This window comes from Palaemon carinicauda, unplaced genomic scaffold, assembly GCF_036898095.1.
Source record: "Palaemon carinicauda isolate YSFRI2023 unplaced genomic scaffold, ASM3689809v2 scaffold21, whole genome shotgun sequence".
Classification (NCBI taxonomy): Eukaryota; Metazoa; Arthropoda; class Malacostraca; order Decapoda; family Palaemonidae; genus Palaemon; species Palaemon carinicauda.
In genome coordinates, this window is record NW_027169701.1 from 541,619 (window position 1) to 560,929 (window position 19,311).

Here is a 19,311-nt window from a genome sequence, read left to right on the forward strand (position 1 = left end):
CGACTATTTGTTGACTTTTGTAGCTGAAAATCATAGGCATGAGATTCAGGTTAAGCTTAACCAAAGACGAAATTTTTCAAAATTCTGACTTACACACAGCTTCATGACACCACACTCTATAAGCAACAGATCACAGATAATTATATTTATTCCAAGTCAAATCTGATCTGTTGCCTTTCCAAAGATGATAGGCTTCCCGTTTCTCCAAATACTGTATTTGCATTAGTCCACCTTCACCATGATAATCAGTTGGTTAGTTTGTAAGGCATAGTTGTATAATGTAGTTTCCTCACTATCACTCATGATTACCATCCATCCATCCATATACCAAGGCACTTCCCCCAATTTTGGGGGGTAGCCGACATCAACAAGAAACAAAACAAAAAAGGGGACCTCTACTCTCTACGTTCCTCCAGCCTAACCAGGGACTCAGCCGAGTTCAGCTGGTACTGCTAGGGTGCCACAGCCCAACCTCCCACATTTTCCACCACAGATGAAGCTTCATACTGCTGAGTCCCCTACTGCTGCTACCTCTGCGGTCATCTAAGGCACCATACTTTCAAATAATGATATGATACAAAAGTTTGTTGATATCAACTAGCATATTCTGTAGTGCATCACACTTAGTATACCCCCAAAAAGGATGGCAGATTGCCTACATGTATCCTAACCACCAACTTAGTGCGCAATTTATCAAGATCTGTTTGTCCATAACCCTAATTTGTTGTCTTTTTTATTTCCATCCCAAATACAAAAGTATTCATACTTCCAAATAACTTTGGCATTTAGAATTATGCTTTATCATCATATGCTAATTTTCCATGTTTTGCCTTTTATAGTCAGTGTATCCATCATTCTTGATTTTGTGACTGGTAACAATCTATTAATCATGAAATCTGCCTATTCTCCTTCAAAATAAAAATATTCTCAGCCTCATTACCAGAATACAGTCAGTGACAACAACTAAAACAAGACTATCAAACACTCACTGATATAAGGAAACTGTTGTCAAGAAAGTTCATTATCAAATATGCAACAGAATTTATGTTATATAATAGAGAAAGATGGGAGAAGTACAAGAAAAAGGCCAAGGTTTGGGTGGATGGATGGGGTGAAGAAAGCTCGGGTGATAGGAGGATAGATGTGAGAGATTCAAGAGAGCGTGCTAGAAATAGGAATGAATGGCGAGCGACTGTGACACAGTTCCGGTAGGCCCTGCCGCTTCCTCCGGTCGCCCTGGATGACCGTGGAGGTGGCAGCAATAGGGAATTCAGCGTTATAAAGCTTCATCTGTGGTGGATAATGTGGGAGGGTGGGCTGTGGCACCCTAGCAGTACCAGTCGAACTCGGTTGAGTCCCTTGTCAGGCTGGGAGGAATGTAGAGAGGAAAGGTCCCCTTTTTTTCATTTGTTTGATGTTGTCTACTCCCAAAATTGATGAAGTGCCTTGGTATAGGTATGTATGTATAATAGACTATAGTATTACTAAACATGATCATTCATTTACCACTCATTAGGGCCATTTCCCAAACTATTAAAAAGACAATACAAAAGAATAAATGTAACTCTTCTCAAAAAATGAAAGGAGACCGTATCACAGTACTGGACAAGCAGATATGCACCTTGTTGGACTGCTCTGACGGCTCAAAAAAGCCACCCGACCAACCTCCTTCACATTTACCAAATCAAATTTATTTACGGGAAAAAGAAATGGAACCTACACTGTAACCGGTAATTTTCAACATGGAAATATGGATCAAAATAGAAATAAATTAGCAGGCAAGTACTGAGCATTACTTTATACAAATACAACTTACTATACTTGTGAATTTTACATTTCACTGTATATATAATATGACAAAGCAAGGACAACAAACAAGTTTTTTGTTTGTATATGTGACATCACTCTTGACCAAAATAAATTAATTATCCTATTTCATTTAACCCTACCCTTTACCCCCATGGACGTGCCGGTATGTCCTTGCAAAAAAATGCTATAAAATTTTTTTTTTCATATTTTTGATAATTTTTTGAGAAAAATCTGGCTTTTTCCAAGAGAATGAGACCAACCTGACCTCTTTATGACAAAAATTAAGGCTGTTAGAGCAATTTAAAAAAAATATACTGCAAAATGTGCTGGGGAAAAAATAACCCCCTGGGGGTTAAGGGTTGGAAATTTCCAAATAGCCTGGGGGTAAAAGGGTTAATATTTAAGCCATAACGCAGGGTTTTTTCCTTCTTATTCTTAAATTAAACATAAGGTACAAGTTACTTTTACAGTATATTCATAAACAGATATAGAGTATATATTATCTAGTAACATACTCGAATATTTCATCCAACCGCAGAGGATTTCTTTCTATGACAACCCTTGGACTTTAACCATGAAATTGGGGACTACTGCCCATTCATTGTATGGTACAAAAGTATAACAAAGCCGAGGAAAGATGAGGAAGAGGAAGGAGTAGGTGAGAGAAAGGGATCTGCCAACTCAACACCACTAACCTGCTCGTCCATTGGTTCGACGTTGATATCCAGGGCGGAGACGTCTCCTGAGAGCTGGTTATCTTCCTCCAGAGGGATAGCCGCCCTGATAGCTTCAATCATGGGAGCGGCTAGGGCTGAAGGTACCGCCGCTGAGGAGGAGCCTGGAAAAAGACTGGAGGCCATGTCACCGTCAAGGAGATAAGGGCAGCCGGTGGGGGCATTTCTTCCAAACCCTGACACCCAGGGCCGGAGGCTGGATTTGGCGGCCCAGAGAGCATCCTCATCAGCCTGGAAGTGGTAAAATACATTAGAACTAAGGAAAAAATTAACGTATTTCCAAATATAAAACAGTAAGATACATCTCAAAAATTTGATAATAGAACACTGAATTGAAATTCAATATTATAATCATAGAAGAAACAGTAGAAATAGAGAAATCTTACATCATCATTAAGCAAGACCGTTGAGAGGTCGTAGCACAAGGTGCAAGCCTCCGGGAACCAGACCATGTAGGGGCCTGGCCCGGTTCACGGATGAAGGAGATCGCACAGTGGGCGTGGGATCGGCAGACATTGTGGCCTATCGGATCCGTAAAGGAGACGGAGCAACCCTTGACGGCACAACGGACTTTCTGTAATAAAAAGGTTAAATAAATTAAGACGCTCCCGGAGACTCTAAAATAACATGAAAATTATAGAGAGTTTGGGAGGAATATGGTGTGCATGTAAGGTTCGTACTAAAAAAGGGGCCGGAGCCCCATTGTAATTACTAAACTGGTGAGATTTAAACTACTCCGTCGTGCGCCGGAGCAAAAAGTATATACGGGCCGGAGCCTCTGGGTAATTACAGCTAACATGTAGGCTAGTGCGTGCCGGAGATCTTGAGTAAGGTCCCTTTTCACCGGGCGTCACAGGTATCTCCCCAGAAATATATTTTTCCTTTGTCAAAATCCCTTTTCCATTGAACATCACTGCATTATCAAGTTCATTATTTGCATAAAAAGACTATCAGAAAACAATGGAATACTGTATGGGACTTTGAAATTTATAACTCAATTTTGTTTCAAAACATTTCTGGTGCATCCCGCTAAACGTTTTCCATGTTCCATCATCGTCTCTAATAATTCCCCTTACGTTATGTGAGACCCAAAAACTTACTGTGAATGCTCTATGTGACATCTCTGTCGAATTGACCTAACAACAATTCATTTTTACCATTCTAGGTGTCAAAAATACCATTTATACTGGACATCCTTTCTAAAAACTATATCTAGACGAGTTATTCTAAATTGGAAATTAAGGTTTTCATATGGATTTCAACATAGAAAAGGCAACCCCTTAAAATGCCCTACCTTTGTATATCAGTAACAGGAGACCTCAGGAGGAAACTAGTCTCAGGGTAAAGATGAATTTGTCCTTTATGGATACTGATAAAAAGTTAACCATTTTACCCCCAGGCTATTTGGAAATTTCCAACCCTTAACCCCCAAGGGGTTATTTTTTTCCCAGCACATTTTGCAGTATATTTCTTTCAAATTGCTCTAACAGCCTTAAATTTTGTCATAGAGAGGTCAGGTTGGTCTCATTCTCTTGGAAAATGCCTGAATTTTCTCAAAAAAAAATATCAAAAATATGAAAAAAAAAATTTATAGTATTTTTTTGTAAGGACATACCGGTACGTCCATGGGGGTAAAGGGATGGCTTTTGTGAAACGTATCAGTACGTCCTTTGGGGGTAAAAGGGTTAAGATTTATGGCACTGTATAGGTCAGGTTCAGCGTGCCTGGTCAAAAACTCTGCAGGATCCGAGCTGGGAGATACTAATATCCAAATAGTTTGAGATTAAGGAATGTTACATTATCTAATTTACAGTGCTCCGAGTTAAGTTAGGTTAGGTAGGGAGGGCCTCCAACACCAGATCAGATGAGGTAGGATGTACCACATTCCGTCAGGTCAAATTAGAGGTCTTTTGTAGAAGAACGGTCCTATTTTGGCAAGGGGGCTGTTAACCTTTAAAGGGGTGCAAAACTGGTACACTACTGTTTAAAAAGATATTTTAATTATAAAATAAATTTTTGAATATACTTACCCGGTGAATATATAATAGCTGCTACTCAGCGGCTCAACAGAAAACACACTCAAAAAACTCGCGAGCGATCGCTATGAAGGTTGCGGGTGTGCCCACCAGCGCCAACTATCGGTCAGATACCACTCTTGCATGTAAACAAACCCTTCAATTCTTCTCGTCCCGCTGCGTCTCTATTGGGGAGGAAGGGAGGGCCTTTAATTTATATATTCACCGGGTAAGTATGTTCAAAAATTTATTTTATAATCAAAATACTGTATCATTTTTAAATATTTAACTTAGCCGGTGAATATATAATAGCTGATTCACACCCAAGGCGGTGGGTAGAGACCAGAGTTAATTAAGTTTACAGCGTATAAGCTAAGAGTTTTTGACAGTTATCAATATAACAAAACCAAAATATATAGGTACCTGGTAAGGAAGTTGACTTAGACGATTACTCTGCCTTGTAAGTCTGTCTTCCTCACGAAGCCCAGCGATCCTCTTAGGATGCTGAAAGACTTCCAGGAGCTGAAGTATCAAGGGCTGCAACCCATACAACAGGAACTCATCAAACCCCTAATCTGGGCGCTCTCAAGAAATGACTTTGACCACCCGCAAAATCAACCAGGATGCGAAAGGCTTCTTAGCCTTCCGTACAACCCATAAAACAATATTAAAAACATTTCAAGAGACAGATTAAAAGGATATTGGAATTAGGGAAGTGTAGTGGTAGAACCCTCGCCCACTACTGCACTCGCTGCTACGAATGGACCCAGTGTGTAGCAGTCCTCGCAAAGAGTCTGGACATCTTTCAAGTAAAATGACGCGAACACTGACTTGCTTCTCCAAAAGGTCGCGTCCATGATACTTTGCAGAGATCTATTTTGCTTAAAGGCCACGGAGGTTGCTATAGCTCTAATCTCGTGCGTCTTAACCTTAAGCAAAGATCGGTCTTCCTCATTCAAGTGGGAATGGGCTTCTCGTATTAAAAATCTGATAAAATATGACAAAGCATTCTTTGACATAGGTAAGGATGGTTTCTTAACCGAACACCATAACGCTTCAGATTTACCTCGTAATGGCTTAGTACGAGCTAAATAGAACTTAAGAGCTCTAACGGGACATAACACTCTCTCCAGTTCGTTGCATACGATCTCTGATAAGCAAGGAATATCAAAAGATTTAGGCCAAGGACGAGAAGGCAGTTCATTCTTGTCCAGGAAACCAAGTTGAAGAGAACAAGTGGCTTTTTCTGTAGAAAAACCGATGTTCTTGCTGAAGGCATGAAGTTCACTGACTCTTTTAGCCGAGGCCAAGCACACCAGGAAAAGAGTCTTAAGAGTGAGATCCTTCAGGGAGGCTGAATGTAATGGCTCAAACCTGTCTGACATGAGGAACCTTAGGACCACGTCTAAGTTCCATCCAGGAGTAGCCAAACGACGTTCCTTAGAGGTTTCAAAAGACTTAAGGAGATCTTGTAAATCTTTATCGTTGGAAAGATCTAAGCCTTTATGCCGGAAGACCGAAGCCAACATGCTCCTGTACCCCTTGATCGTGGAAGCTGGAAGGGAGCGAACCTTTCTCAGGTGTAAGAGAAAATCAGCGATTTGGGCTACAGAGGTACTGGACGAGGATACAGATACTGACTTGCACCAGTTTCGGAAGATTTCCCACTTCGATTGGTATACTCTAATGGTAGAAGCTCTCCTCGCTCTTGCAATCGCACTGGCTGCCTCCTTCGAAAAGCCTCTAGCTCTAGAGAGTCTTTCGATAGTCTGAAGGCAGTCAGACGAAGAGCGGGGAGGCCTTGGTGTACCTTCTTTACGTGGGGCTGACGTAACAGGTCTACTCTTAGAGGAAGACTTCTTGGAAAGTCTACCAGCCATCGAAGTGCCTTGGTGAACCATTCTCTCGCGGGCCAGAGGGGAGCAACTAACGTCAACCTTGTCCCTTCGTGAGAGGCGAACTTCTGCAGTACCTTGTTGACAATCTTGAATGGTGGGAATGCATATAGGTCTAGATGAGACCAATCTAGAAGAAAAGCGTCTATATGTATTGCTGCTGGGTCTGGGACTAGAGAGCAATAGATTGGAAGTCTCTTGGTCATCGAGGTTGCAAAGAGGTCTATGGTGGGTTGACCCCAAGTCGCCCAAAGCCTCTTGCACACGTCCTTGTGGAGGGTCCATTCCGTAGGAATTACCTGACCCTTCCGACTGAGGCAATCTGCTAAGACGTTCAAGTCGCCCTGTATAAACCTCGTTAACAGGGAGATGCCTCGATCTCTTGACCAAATGAGCAGGTCCCTTGCGATCTCGTACAGTGTCAGGGAGTGGGTGCCTCCTTCCTTGGAAATGTATGCCAAGGCTGTGGTATTGTCCGAGTTGATCTCCACCACTTTGTTTCGAAGGAGACTCTCGAAGTTCATCAAGGCCAGGTGGACTGCCAAAAGCTCCTTGCCGTTGATGTGCATGCTCCTCTGACTTGAGGTCCACAGACCTGAGCATTCCCGACCGTCCAGGGTCGCACCCCAACCCAAATCCGATGCGTCTGAGAATAGAACGTGGTTGGGTATCTGAACAGCTAGGGGAAGTCCCTCTCTTAGGTTGATATTGTCGTTCCACCAATTCAGGCATGCCTTTACTGTTTCGGAGATCGGGATTGAGACCGCCTCTAGCGTCTTGTCCTTTTTCCAGTGAAAAGCTAGATGGAACTGGAGAGATCGAAGGTGTAGCCTTCCTAGCGAGACAAACTGCTCCAGGGATGATAGAGTCCCTACCAGACTCATCCAATTCCTGACTGAGCAACGTTCTCTCTTCAACATCCGTTGGATTATGAGCAGGGCTTGCTCTATTCGGGGGGCAGACGGAAAAGCCCGAAAAACTGGACTGCGAATCTCCATCCCTAAATACAGTATAGTTTGGGATGGAATCAGCTGGGACTTTTCCATGTTGACCAAAAGTCCCAATTCCTTGGTCAGATCCAATGTCCAATAAAGATCCTGCAGACAGCGATGACTGGACGAGGCTCTGAGAAGCCAGTCGTCCAAGTAAAGGGAGGCTCGGATTCCCGATAAATGGAGGAATTTTGCCACATTCCTCATAAGCCTCGTAAACACGAGAGGAGCAGGACTTAGGCCAAAGCACAGGGCCCGAAACTGGTACACCACATTGTCGAAAACAAACCTCAGAAAAGGTTGGGAATCTGAGTGAATGGGGATGTGGAAGTATGCGTCTCTTAGGTCGAGAGAGACCATCCAGTCTCCCTTTCTGACCGCTGCTAAGACTGATTTCGTGGTCTCCATGGTAAACTTTGTCTTCGTGACAAAGACGTTCAGGGCACTGACGTCTAGCACCGGTCTCCAACCTCCTGTCTTCTTCGGTACTAGGAAGAGGCGGTTGTAAAACCCCGGTGATTGAAGGTCCGAGACATTCACCACCAGTTTCAGTTTCAGGGCTTGTCTCTTTGATTCCTCTCGGTACATGGGAGAGAGGTCGATGGGGGAAGTCGCTAGAGGAGGTTTGTGTACAAATGGAATTTTGTACCCTTCTCTGAGCAACTTCACAGACTGTTTGTCTGCGCCCCTCTTCTCCCAGGCTTGCCAGAAGTTCTTGAGTCTGGCACCTACTGCTGTCTGAGGCTGCGGGCAGTCAGACTCTGCCACGTGAGGACTTACCTCCTCTCTTCTTTCCTTTCTTTCCCTCGGCACGAGTACTTCCCCTGCTGGGAGCTCTGCCACGAAAGGGCAGTATAAACCTGGACGCCGGAGTGTCTATCCTTGGTCTTGCAGAAAAGGATGTCGAAGGAGTCCCTTTGCGAGCAGAGGACGCTACCAAGTCATGGGTGTCCTTCTGCACGAGTGACAAAGCTATGTCCTTAACCAAATGTTCAGGGAACAAAACTTCGATAAGGGAGCAAAGAGTAGCTCAGATCTTTGACAGGGAGTAACTCCTGCCGACAGATAAGAGCAAAGAGACTCTCGCTTCTTAAGGATTCCTGAAGTAAAAGAGGAGGATAGCTCATTGGATCCATCGCGGATGGCTTTATCCATGCAGGACATAATGAGTAGGGAGACATCTCTATCAGCCGATGAGATTTTCCTACTTAAGGCTCCCAAACACCAGTCAAGGAAGTTGAAAACTTCAAAGGCTCTGAAAATGCCTTTCAGCAGATGGTCAAGGTCCGAAGATGACCAACTAATCTTCGAGCGTCTCATGGCTAGACGGCGGGGAGAGTCTACCAGGCTTGAGAAGTCGCCCTGGGCAGAGGCAGGTACTCCCAAGCCGAGAACTTCTCCCGTGGCATACCAGACGCTCGATCTAGACGAGAGTTTAGATGGAGGGAAGGCAAAGGCCATCTTCCCCAAACTCCTCTTGGTTTCCAACCAATCGCCTAAAAGCCGTAAAGCTCTCTTGGATGAGCGAGATAGCACAAGTTTTGTAAAGGCTGGCATGTCAGCAGGTACGCCTAAAAAAAACTCAGACGGCGGTGAACGAGGAGCAACAGAGACGAAGTTATCGGGAAACAACTCCTTAAAAATTAACATGACTTTCTTAAAGTCCATTGATGGCGGAACTGTTCTGGGTTCATCAATATCTGAAGGATGATCCTCAGGCTGAGGGTCAGCAACGTCCTCATCTGAAGGTTCCTCATCTGACAACTGCTGCGAAACAAGCAAAGGGGTTGGTAGTGCTTGACACGCCGCGTCCACACGCACTGGTGCATTAGTAGCGGACCAGGACGCAACGTCATGTAACTGCTTGACAGTCTGTGAACTGTCAACAACAACAGGTGCGTGAGGACGCACAGCGTCCACCCGAGACTGCTTTGACCGCCTAGTCTGAGCAGTCAAAACAACTCTAGACTGCGGATGTTGACGCTCAGCGTCAAAACAAGTCAACTCCAATGGTTGGCGAACGTCCTGAACGTCAACAGGAGCATCAGAAAGTTGCCTAACATCCAAATGCGGCTGAAAATCCACACGAGACCGCATCGAGTGTGGTTCTAAACTAACTGATTGACGTGACTTGGCTACACCAACGTCAACAGGACGCACAAAGGAACGTTTGGGGGGCTGAAGGCCAGTATCTTGATGAGATAAACGGCTAGGCTCAACGGAAGCCTTATCGGCAGAATAGTCTTCCATAAGGGAGGCAAGCTTAGACTGCATGTCCTGCAGTATAACCCATTTAGGGTCCACGGGAATGGGTGCGGTAACCGACGGGGTTAACGTCTGAGACGGCACAACCTTGCCTTGCTTAGGCGGCGAGCAGTCATCCGATGACTGCAACGGGTCCGAACTGTCCCAATGACTACATCCAGGACGTTGGACCTGTCCTGAAGGGACCGACTTCCGTTTAAGAGGCCTAGAAACCTTGCTCCACGGTTTCTTGCGTGAAAAGCCTTCGGAAGACGAGGAGAAAATGGGCTCTCTCGTCTTATGGTAGTGGCGATCTTGGTGAGATACGCCTGATACCATAGAGGGAACGTCTGTTCGCTGATCAAGGCCTCTCGAACCCATAAGTCATACGACATTACTTCTCCCCTGGGCTTGGGAGCTTGCAAGAGGTCCCGGACTAGGTGAACGACAGGCACGAACAGACGAACCCTCGGTCGCAACACTGTTCACAACACTTTGCGCACTAATCACTTTCCCACTTTCCGCCGTGGCACTCTGACACTTAAGTTCCTTCACGTCAGCCATGAGTTGATTACGATCAGTTGCTAACGCTTCAACTTTCTCCCCCAAGGCATGAATAGCACGTAACATGTCTTGCATAGATGGTTCCTGAGTGCTAGAAGGGGGGTTAGGAACAACCACTACAGGGGAAGGATTAGGTTCAGGGGCATGTGGAGAGGAAAAATCTACAGACCTAGATGAACTCCTCCTTACCCTATCTCTCTCTAGCCTACGTGCATATTTATCGTATTCGAGCCAATCGAATTCCGAAAGGCCCACGCATTCCTCACACCGATCTCCCAATTGACAGGTTTTACCCCGACAATTGGAACACACAGTATGTGGGTCGAGAGATGCCTTTGGAAGACGCCTATTACAGTCCCTAGCATTACACTTCCGAAATCTAGGTACTTGTGAAGGGTCAGCCATTTGGAATTAGTCAAAGAAAATTCCAAAAACAATCCAAGTCATCAACAAATAATCTGATTCAATAAAGAGTTCAAGAGTTTATGTTGAGGAAAAACACCTGCACTGCGAAAGCTCAAACCAAAATGAAGTACTTCACCAAATATGTTGAGAAAACTCCAGGTTCTACAGCGAGAATTGATACGTCTTGTCGTCAAGGTCGACAGAGAAGAATTGAAGGGTTTGTTTACATGCAAGAGTGGTATCTGACCGATAGTTGGCGCTGGTGGGCACACCCGCAACCTTCATAGCGATCGCTCGCGAGTTTTTTGAGTGTGTTTTCTGTCGAGCCGCTGAGTAGCAGCTATTATATATTCACCGGCTAAGTTAAATATTTAAAAAGGTTATATAGTTCTTGAATTGGAACATTCATTAACAATGTTGCTGTTGGTGATGGTTATTTGACCTTCATTGAAGTTATCGTCAATCACTGATATGACCCACTTTTATTGTCTCTATTGTCTTTATTGTGACGCAGTTCCGGTAGGCCCTGCTGCTTCCTCCGGTGCCTTAGATGACCGCGGAGGTAGCAGCAGTAGGGGATTCAGCATTATGAAGCTTCATCTGTGGTGGATAATGTGGGAGGGTGGGCTGTGGCACCCTAGCAGTACCAGCTGAACTCGGTTGAGTCCCTTGTCAGGCTGGGAGGAACGTAGAGAGTAGAGGTCCCCTTCTTGTTTTGTTTTATTTGTTGATTCGGCTACCCCCCAACATTGGGGGAAGTGCCTTGGTATATGTATGTATGTACTTTGGAAAGCCAATCTTTAACACACTGCCCACTATACTGTATGTATAAATAGCTTTTGTTGCTCATCTTAAAAGTCAAAAACACTACTAGGACCACTTTCCAGCATAAGCTCCAAAATTAAGATACATCTCTATTTCACAATTAGATTCATGGGGGCCTTGATTGACCACCGCATGATACCTTATGTTAAAGTTTAGGTTACGATACATACTGTATTCCCATATATTTTATTAATTACTGTAGTGTATACAAAATACCATACTGTACTTAGATACATGCCATGTATTAGGTAACGAGATGGTATGGTTGTGAGTCAACTTGCCGCAGACACTAACCACTTATGAGATGTGCTATCTCACCTTTGCTAATCAAGCTGTACTGTAGTGATATTACTGTACATACATTACAGTAATACTGTACTGTATTTATTGCACTATCGGTGGGTAGTGTTACATAAAAACAAGGGTTTTCTTGTTACTTATATGTAAGGTGACGTGGCGAAGACTTGGGCGTTGAATCGTCTTGCCTTGTAGTAAAACCACTTAGGCATTGAGTCGTCAGTAGTAAAACCACTTAGGCATTGAGTCGTCTGTAGTAAAACCACTTAGGCATTGAGTCGTCTGTAGTAAAACCACTTAGGCATTGAGTCGTCTTGCCTTGTAGTAAAGCCGCTTAAGCATTGAGTCGTCTTGCCATGTAGGAAAGCTCCTTAAGCGTCGAGTCATCTTGCCTTGAAGAAAACCCACACAGGCATTGAGTCGTTGTGCCTTGTAGCAAAGACTCTTAGGTGTTGCATCATCTTGCCTTGTAGAATAACCACCTAGGCGTTGAGTTGTCTTGCCCTACAGAAAAGCCGCTTAGCGTTGAGTTGTCTTGCCTTATAGAAGCCGCTTAGGCGTCGAGTTTTCTTGCCTTGTAATAAAGCTGCTTAGGCGTTGAGTTGCCTTGTCTTCTGGGAAAGCCTCTTAGGCGTTGAGTTGTCTTGCCTTGTAGGAAAGCCGCATAGGCGTTGAATTGTTGTGCCTTGTAGGAAAGACGCTTAGGCATTGAGTCATCTTGCCTTGTAGGAATGCTGCTTAGGCGTTGATTTGTCTTGCCTTGTAGGAAAGCCACGTAGGTGTTGAGTCGTTGTGCTTTGTAGGAAAGCCGCTTAAACGTTGAGTTGTCTTGTCATGTAGGAAAGCAGTATAAGCATCGAGTCGTTGAGACTTGTAGGAAAGCCGCTTAGGAGTTAAGTCATCTTGCTTTATAGGAATGCCGCTTAGGCATCGAGTTGTCTTGCCTTGTACGAATTGAGTCATCTTGCCTTAACAGTAAAGTAGTTTCCATGCATTGTAATAAACAATTACCTTTGTAAATTGATATGAACTAAACTACCATGATAGAAACCATGTGAAAACAATGTATTACAGTTACTTCAGGGTGTTAGTCGACCGAGCATAGACAGTGGTCAGCTATTTTAGCGGTTTACGTGTAGACTCACCCTAGAGCTAAATATTACGTGATTTTTTGCTCTTCGCAAAGGTCTATGTTACCAAAGCCCCAACAATGACAGAGGACTGACTTTACGTGAATAATTGGTGTTAGTTCCGCATACCATACACTGGAGCCTTTGTATAACAATGGACAGGAAATCCCTGCTTGCAGAGAACACCACCTAGCCATGTCAGAGCCTTTGTAATTTATGGGGACAGCCCTTGGACCGGCCGAAAATTTTATTTATTTTTTGGTGTGTTTCTGTCAAACAAAATATATGGTGTTCATCTCGTTTTCTACTTCTATTCATTTCTGCTTAGTTAGTGCTTGGATATTTAACAGGCATATTTTTATACATTGGCTAACTTTTTTGTTTAAATTTATACCTTTTCTAATTCGCTCTGCTTGCGTTTGCTTCTTGACAAAAATTGTCGTTTCTTACTAGTTCTCCTCTCTTTGTGTACCATCCCTGCTCTCCATTTTCTTTTTTTTTCTCTCAGTTCCTCTAGCAACTTCCTTTCTTTTTCCCTTTCCCTAAAAGTGAGGTCAGGTGCTATGAAAACTTGTCTCAACTCCTCTTTTGTTGATTTCCTAAGGTGTTTCCCCCTTGCAATTACTCCCCATTTTTCCTTGGTGCTTTTAACCTTAACTAGCAGGAGCCTTGGTTTTTGTCTTTGTCCCTGTTCCTCTCTCTCTTACCTTGGTTTGCCTAACCTACCCACCTCTTCAATTTCCACATCGTTCATTCCTAACTCGACATTAATCAAACTCTCACATATATCAAAATCATCTTTCAGCTTTTCATTACTATCAACTTTTGTACTTTCTTTTATATTGAAAATTACTATATTGTTTTTCTTTTTCTCCTTTTCCCTTATTTCTATCATCTCTGCCCTAACTTCCTCTCTTGTCAGCTGACCCATTCCTATCCTATTATTATCCACTAAAGCACTGATCTCCTTTTTTAACTCATCTACCGTATCCTGCAGCCCTATGAAATTATCCCTGAGTTCATCATACCGTTTCCTAAGTTTCTTGTTTTCTGCCTTCAAGTTTTTGAAATCCCCCCGGCATCTACTACAAAACCATCGGGCATGTTTAGATTCGCTAATTCTCTTAAATTCACTTCTGTCTAGTTGTCCACAGCTTATGTGGAACCATACATCACACAAATCACATTCTATTGAATTATTCTATACTTTTACCAGAAGACCATAAGTGATTACATTGGTGTTCATTCGGGAGAGCAATCTAACCGTATATACGGGTAATTTTGTATATTATTCCATGGTAATGTAACTTAGGAAAAAAACTACTGTTTCTTACAGAAAAAATTACGATCTCTTCAAAAATGACACTCTTTTCCATCGCAAATGAATAGTTTCAGAAATATATATACATCTATATCCTACGATAATGGGGGACCCCCAGTGGGAACTCGGGGTTTTGGGTGGGGAAAACATACTGGGGAAACGATATATAATTGTTTTCCAATAGTAAATAACGTGAATTAAGCGAATTTGATGTTCATTTCAATCGGAAACAAACAGATCAACCAATTCGGATAACTTTAAGATGAACGGTGTCACTTCTCTTACGAACAAACGATAACATTAGCAACGTTACCAATAATATACAGTGTTACCAACGTTGACGCATGGTACACAGAGTTACCAACGGCACGTTGACATTACTAAAGATAGTAATGATAGATATTTCCATATATTAAATAATTTCTCCATATAAGTTTTACTCAATATATAAAATGTACAAAAAGGGCACAGAACCTAACAAACCCACCTAACCTAGCCTAAGAGTATGACAGGTCACAAAATAACATTTGATCTACATTGGACGTTGGCAGCACTGGTTACTGTATTTTTTCATGACACAATCTTTGCAACGGCGCCTCCAAAGTTTATTCAGATATACTGTTTTGTATTTTCCTCCAGTTAATATAATTTCAAGAAGGTAATGTATAGAGAAGAAAAGGCTTGTTTTACATTTATATATCGATTCCCCAGTATGTTTTCCCCACCCAAAACCCCGAGTTCCCACTGGGGGTCCCCCATTATTGGAGGATATAGATGTATATTTATTTCTGAAACTATTAATTTGCGACGGGAACGAGTGTCATTTTCGAAGAGAGCGTAATTTTTTCTATAAGAAACAGTAGTTTTTCCCTAGGTTACATTAGTATGGAATAATATACAATGAAACCGTTAGGTTAGTTAGGCAACCCTCCTTGTGCAAAATGATCCTTCGTAATAAAATAAATGGTTAAGCCTACTGCCAGCTATTGATGATGCATTCAATACCACTTATTGCATAGGATCTATGGGCTATCTCAGTTAAGGAATGACGTAAAATGTCTATAATAAATGTCTAAATCGCTAAAAAATCTTACGTAATGAGGTAAATGTTACTTATCTCCCAAAATGCTTCCACACGCCCAGTCTAGCCTTAGAAATGAAGTGATTATTGGGTCTAATGGCTTCATTGGTTATAACATCCCTTACAATTCCTATTTACAATATATCCTACGTTATTAGGCATGTAATTTTATCAATAAAAACGATAGGTTACCCATAAAATAAGTTAAATAAAGCTTACCGAGTTACCGAAACTTTCTCACTTCATATTTAAAACGTGACTTTGTTTACGCTATTAAAGAAGCTTTGCGCTTGTGCGGTTCTTCTTCTTCTTGAGAGGCCGCAAACTTATTTTGCGGAGTGAGCAGTTATTCTTTACTTTTAATATATTTCTTCCTTAGATAAGATATTTCACATTATTTTCTTATTTTCCTCTTCATATGGCTGTTAAAATTCTTTTATCTTTCTTTAGAAATGACCAAGTTAAGGTTTATGAATGGTAATGTTCGAAGAGATACGTGAGCTTAACACTAAGGAAGAAGTCATAGTAATAAAAACAAAGTTACTTATGATAAACCTAAAAGAAAATTATAAAAATGGGAGAGAAAATTATACACTTTGTGGGTTATGCAGTGAAGCATAGGACACGACAGAGCATTTGTTTACCTGTAAAGAACTAAGAAAATTTAGAAGCAATAGCACAGAATTAAGAAAATTTAGAAGCAATAGCACAGAATTAAGAAAATTTAGAAGCAATAGCACAATATTAAGAAAATTTAGCAGCAGTAGCACAGAATTAAGAAAACTTAGAAACAATAGCACAGAATTAAGAAAATTTAGAAGCAATAGCACAGAATTAAGAAAATTTAGAAGCAATAGCACAGAATTAAGAAAATTTAGAAGCAATAGCACAGAATTAAGAAAATTTAGAAGCAGTAGCACAGAATTAAGAAAATTTAGAAGCAGTAGCACAGAATTAAGAAAACTTAGAAGCAGTAGCACAGAATTAAGAAAATTTAGAAGCAATAGCACAGAATTAAGAAAATTTAGAAGCAATAGCACAGAATTAAGAAAATTTAGAAGCAATAGCACAATATTAAGAAAATTTAGCAGCAGTAGCACAGAATTAAGAAAATTTAGAAGCAATAGCACAGAATTAAGAAAATTTAGAAGCAATAGCACAGAATTAAGAAAATTTAGAAGCAATAGCACAGAATTAAGAAAATTTAGAAGCAATAGCACAGAATTAAGAAAATTTAGAAGCAATAGCACAGAATTAAGAAAATTTAGAAGCAATAGCACAATATTAAGAAAATTTAGCAGCAGTAGCACAGAATTAAGAAAACTTAGAAACAATAGCACAGAATTAAGAAAATTTAGAAGCAATAGCACAGAATTAAGAAAATTTAGAAGCAATAGCACAGAATTAAGAAAATTTAGAAGCAATAGCACAGAATTAAGAAAATTTAGAAGCAATAGCACAATATTAAGAAAATTTAGAAGCAATAGCACAGAATTAAGAAAATTTAGAAGCAGTAGCACAGAATTAAGAAAACTTAGAAGCAATAGCACAGAATTAAGAAAATTTAGAAGCAGTAGCACAGAATTAAGAAAACTTAGAAGCAGTAGCACAGAATTAAGAAAATTTAGAAGCAATAGCACAGAATTAAGAAAATTTAGAAGCAATAGCACAGAATTAAGAAAATTTAGAAGCAGTAGCACAGAATTAAGAAAACTTAGAAGCAGTAGCACAGAATTAAGAAAATTTAGAAGCAGTAGCACAGAATTAAGAAAATTTAGAAGCAATTGCACAGAATTAAGAAAACTTAGAAGCAGTAGCACAGAATTAAGAAAACTTAGAAGCAATAGCACAGAATTAAGAAAATTTAGAAGTAATAGCACAGAATTAAGAAAATTTAGAAGCAGTAGCACAGAATTAAGAAAACTTAGAAACAATAGCACAGAATTAAGAAAATTTAGAAGCAATAGCACAGAATTAAGAAAATTTAGAAGCAATAGCACAGAATTAAGAAAATTTAGAAGCAATAGCACAGAATTAAGAAAATTTAGAAGCAGTAGCACAGAATTAAGAAAACTTAGAAGCAGTAGCACAGAATTAAGAAAATTTAGAAGTAATAGCACAGAATTAAGAAAATTTAGAAGCAGTAGCACAGAATTAAGAAAACTTAGAAACAATAGCACAGAATTAAGAAAATTTAGAAGCAATAGCAGAGAATTAAGAAAACTTAGAAGCAGTAGCACAGAATCAAGAAAATTTAGAAGCAGTAGCACAGACTTAAGAAAACTTAGAAGCAGTAGCACAGAATCAAGAAAATTTAGAAGCAATGGCACAGAATTAAGAAAACTTAGAAGCAGTAGCACAGAATCAAGAAAATTTAGAAGCAATAGCACAGAATTAAGAAAATTTAGAAGCAATAGCACAGAATTAAGAAAACTTAGAAGCAGTAGCACAGAATCAAGAAAATTTAGAAGCAGTAGCACAGAATTAAGAAAATTTAGAAGCAGTAGCACAGAATTAAGAAAACTTAGAAGCAGTAGCACAGAATTAAGAAAATTTAGAAGCAGTAGCACAGAATTAAGAAAATTTAGAAGCAATTGCACAGAATTAAGAAAACTTAGAAGCAATAGCACAGAATTAAGAAAATTTAGAAGCAGTAGCACAGAATTAAGAAAATTTAGAAGCAATAGCACAGAATTAAGAAAATTTAGAAGCAGTAGCACAGAATTAAGAAAAAATTGAAGCATAGCATAGAATTAGAATAAAAAAAAAACAGATATAGTACCAAATATCTTATCATCATTACCATTATTACTTGCTAGACTACAACCCTAGTTGGAAAAGCAGAATACTATAAGCCCAAGGGCTCCAGCAGGGAAAATACCCCAGTGGAGAGGAAATAAGGAAAGTACAAGAAAAGTTATTGAAAATCAAAATATAATAGTTTAAGAACAGTATCAGCACGAGAATAAATATTAATATATAAACCAGAAAAACTTTAAAAAACCAGAGGAAGAGAAATAAGATAAAATGGTGTGACAGAGTGTACCCTCAAGCAAGAGAACTCTACCCCCAAGACAGTGAAAGACCATGGTACAGAGGCTAAGGTACTGTCCAAGACCAGAAAAAAAATTGTTTGATTTTCTGGAATGTCCTTCTCCTAGAAAAGCTGCTATGGAAGTACACAAGTTGTACACTCTGTGTATGAGGTAACTAATGGCAGTGAACTTTCTGCAGAGTACAGATCTTTGCACTTACACATCTAGTACTCTGGCCACCCTTATGGTTCCTGATTCCTAACTACTCACTGCAAAATAAGTTTGACGGGAGCAAAGCTTCTAAACTTATATTCAGTAATCCAATTGAGCCATTTTCTTGTCAAATAAGCAAGTCTTAATAAAAGAGCTTTAGTTTTAAGCTTATCCTAATGTACCTTGAAATCAGCTGGGATATAATATTTTGTCAGTTTTGTCCATAATTATTGTATTTCTAAACTCTTATTTCATATTTATGGCTTGACTTATGCATTCTACCTAATATCTGTTAGGACTTTGCAAGATATCTACGCTTATATTGTATAATATTCCTTTAACTTTACACATTTTGGGATGTAAATAAATGTTCTGCATTATTTAATTTTTCTTTGCATAGGTCACAAACATCTATGTATTTTTCCCTTGATATCTTATTTCATTTTGAGCATTTTAACTTTGTTTTCCCAATTCGTTATTATCAGGATTGCCTTATCCATATCAATTTCTCTAATATATGGATGTAGGCCATTCCCTTGTATGAATCTCATTATTTCCTTCGTTCTTTTCTTCAATTGCTCTTTTTCGTAATTCAAACCAAAATAGGAACTGACTTTGTGGGTGGAGCTTCAGTGTCTACAAACCTTATGCATTTGTGACTGACTCCACCTTTTCGAACTATTTGGCCATCAACATATTTCTTTAAAAACGAAAAATAAATCGCTATTAATTTACTTCACAATTACAGATT

The 19,311-nt window shown here is 40.4% G+C and overlaps 1 protein-coding gene across 1 annotated transcript in view; it reads right to left on the reverse strand.

The window, feature by feature from the left end:
• LOC137636007 (uncharacterized) overlaps positions 1–19,311 on the reverse strand; it is a 58,753-nt gene that overhangs the window by 19,572 nt on the left and 19,870 nt on the right. The window contains exons 3-4 of the mRNA XM_068368455.1: positions 2,930–3,117; positions 2,505–2,774 (exon numbers count right to left, since the gene is read on the reverse strand). Of these exons, the coding sequence (XP_068224556.1) occupies positions 2,505–2,774; positions 2,930–2,995 (336 nt within the window). The 5' untranslated portion in view covers positions 2,996–3,117. The remainder of the gene's footprint in view (positions 1–2,504; positions 2,775–2,929; positions 3,118–19,311) is intronic.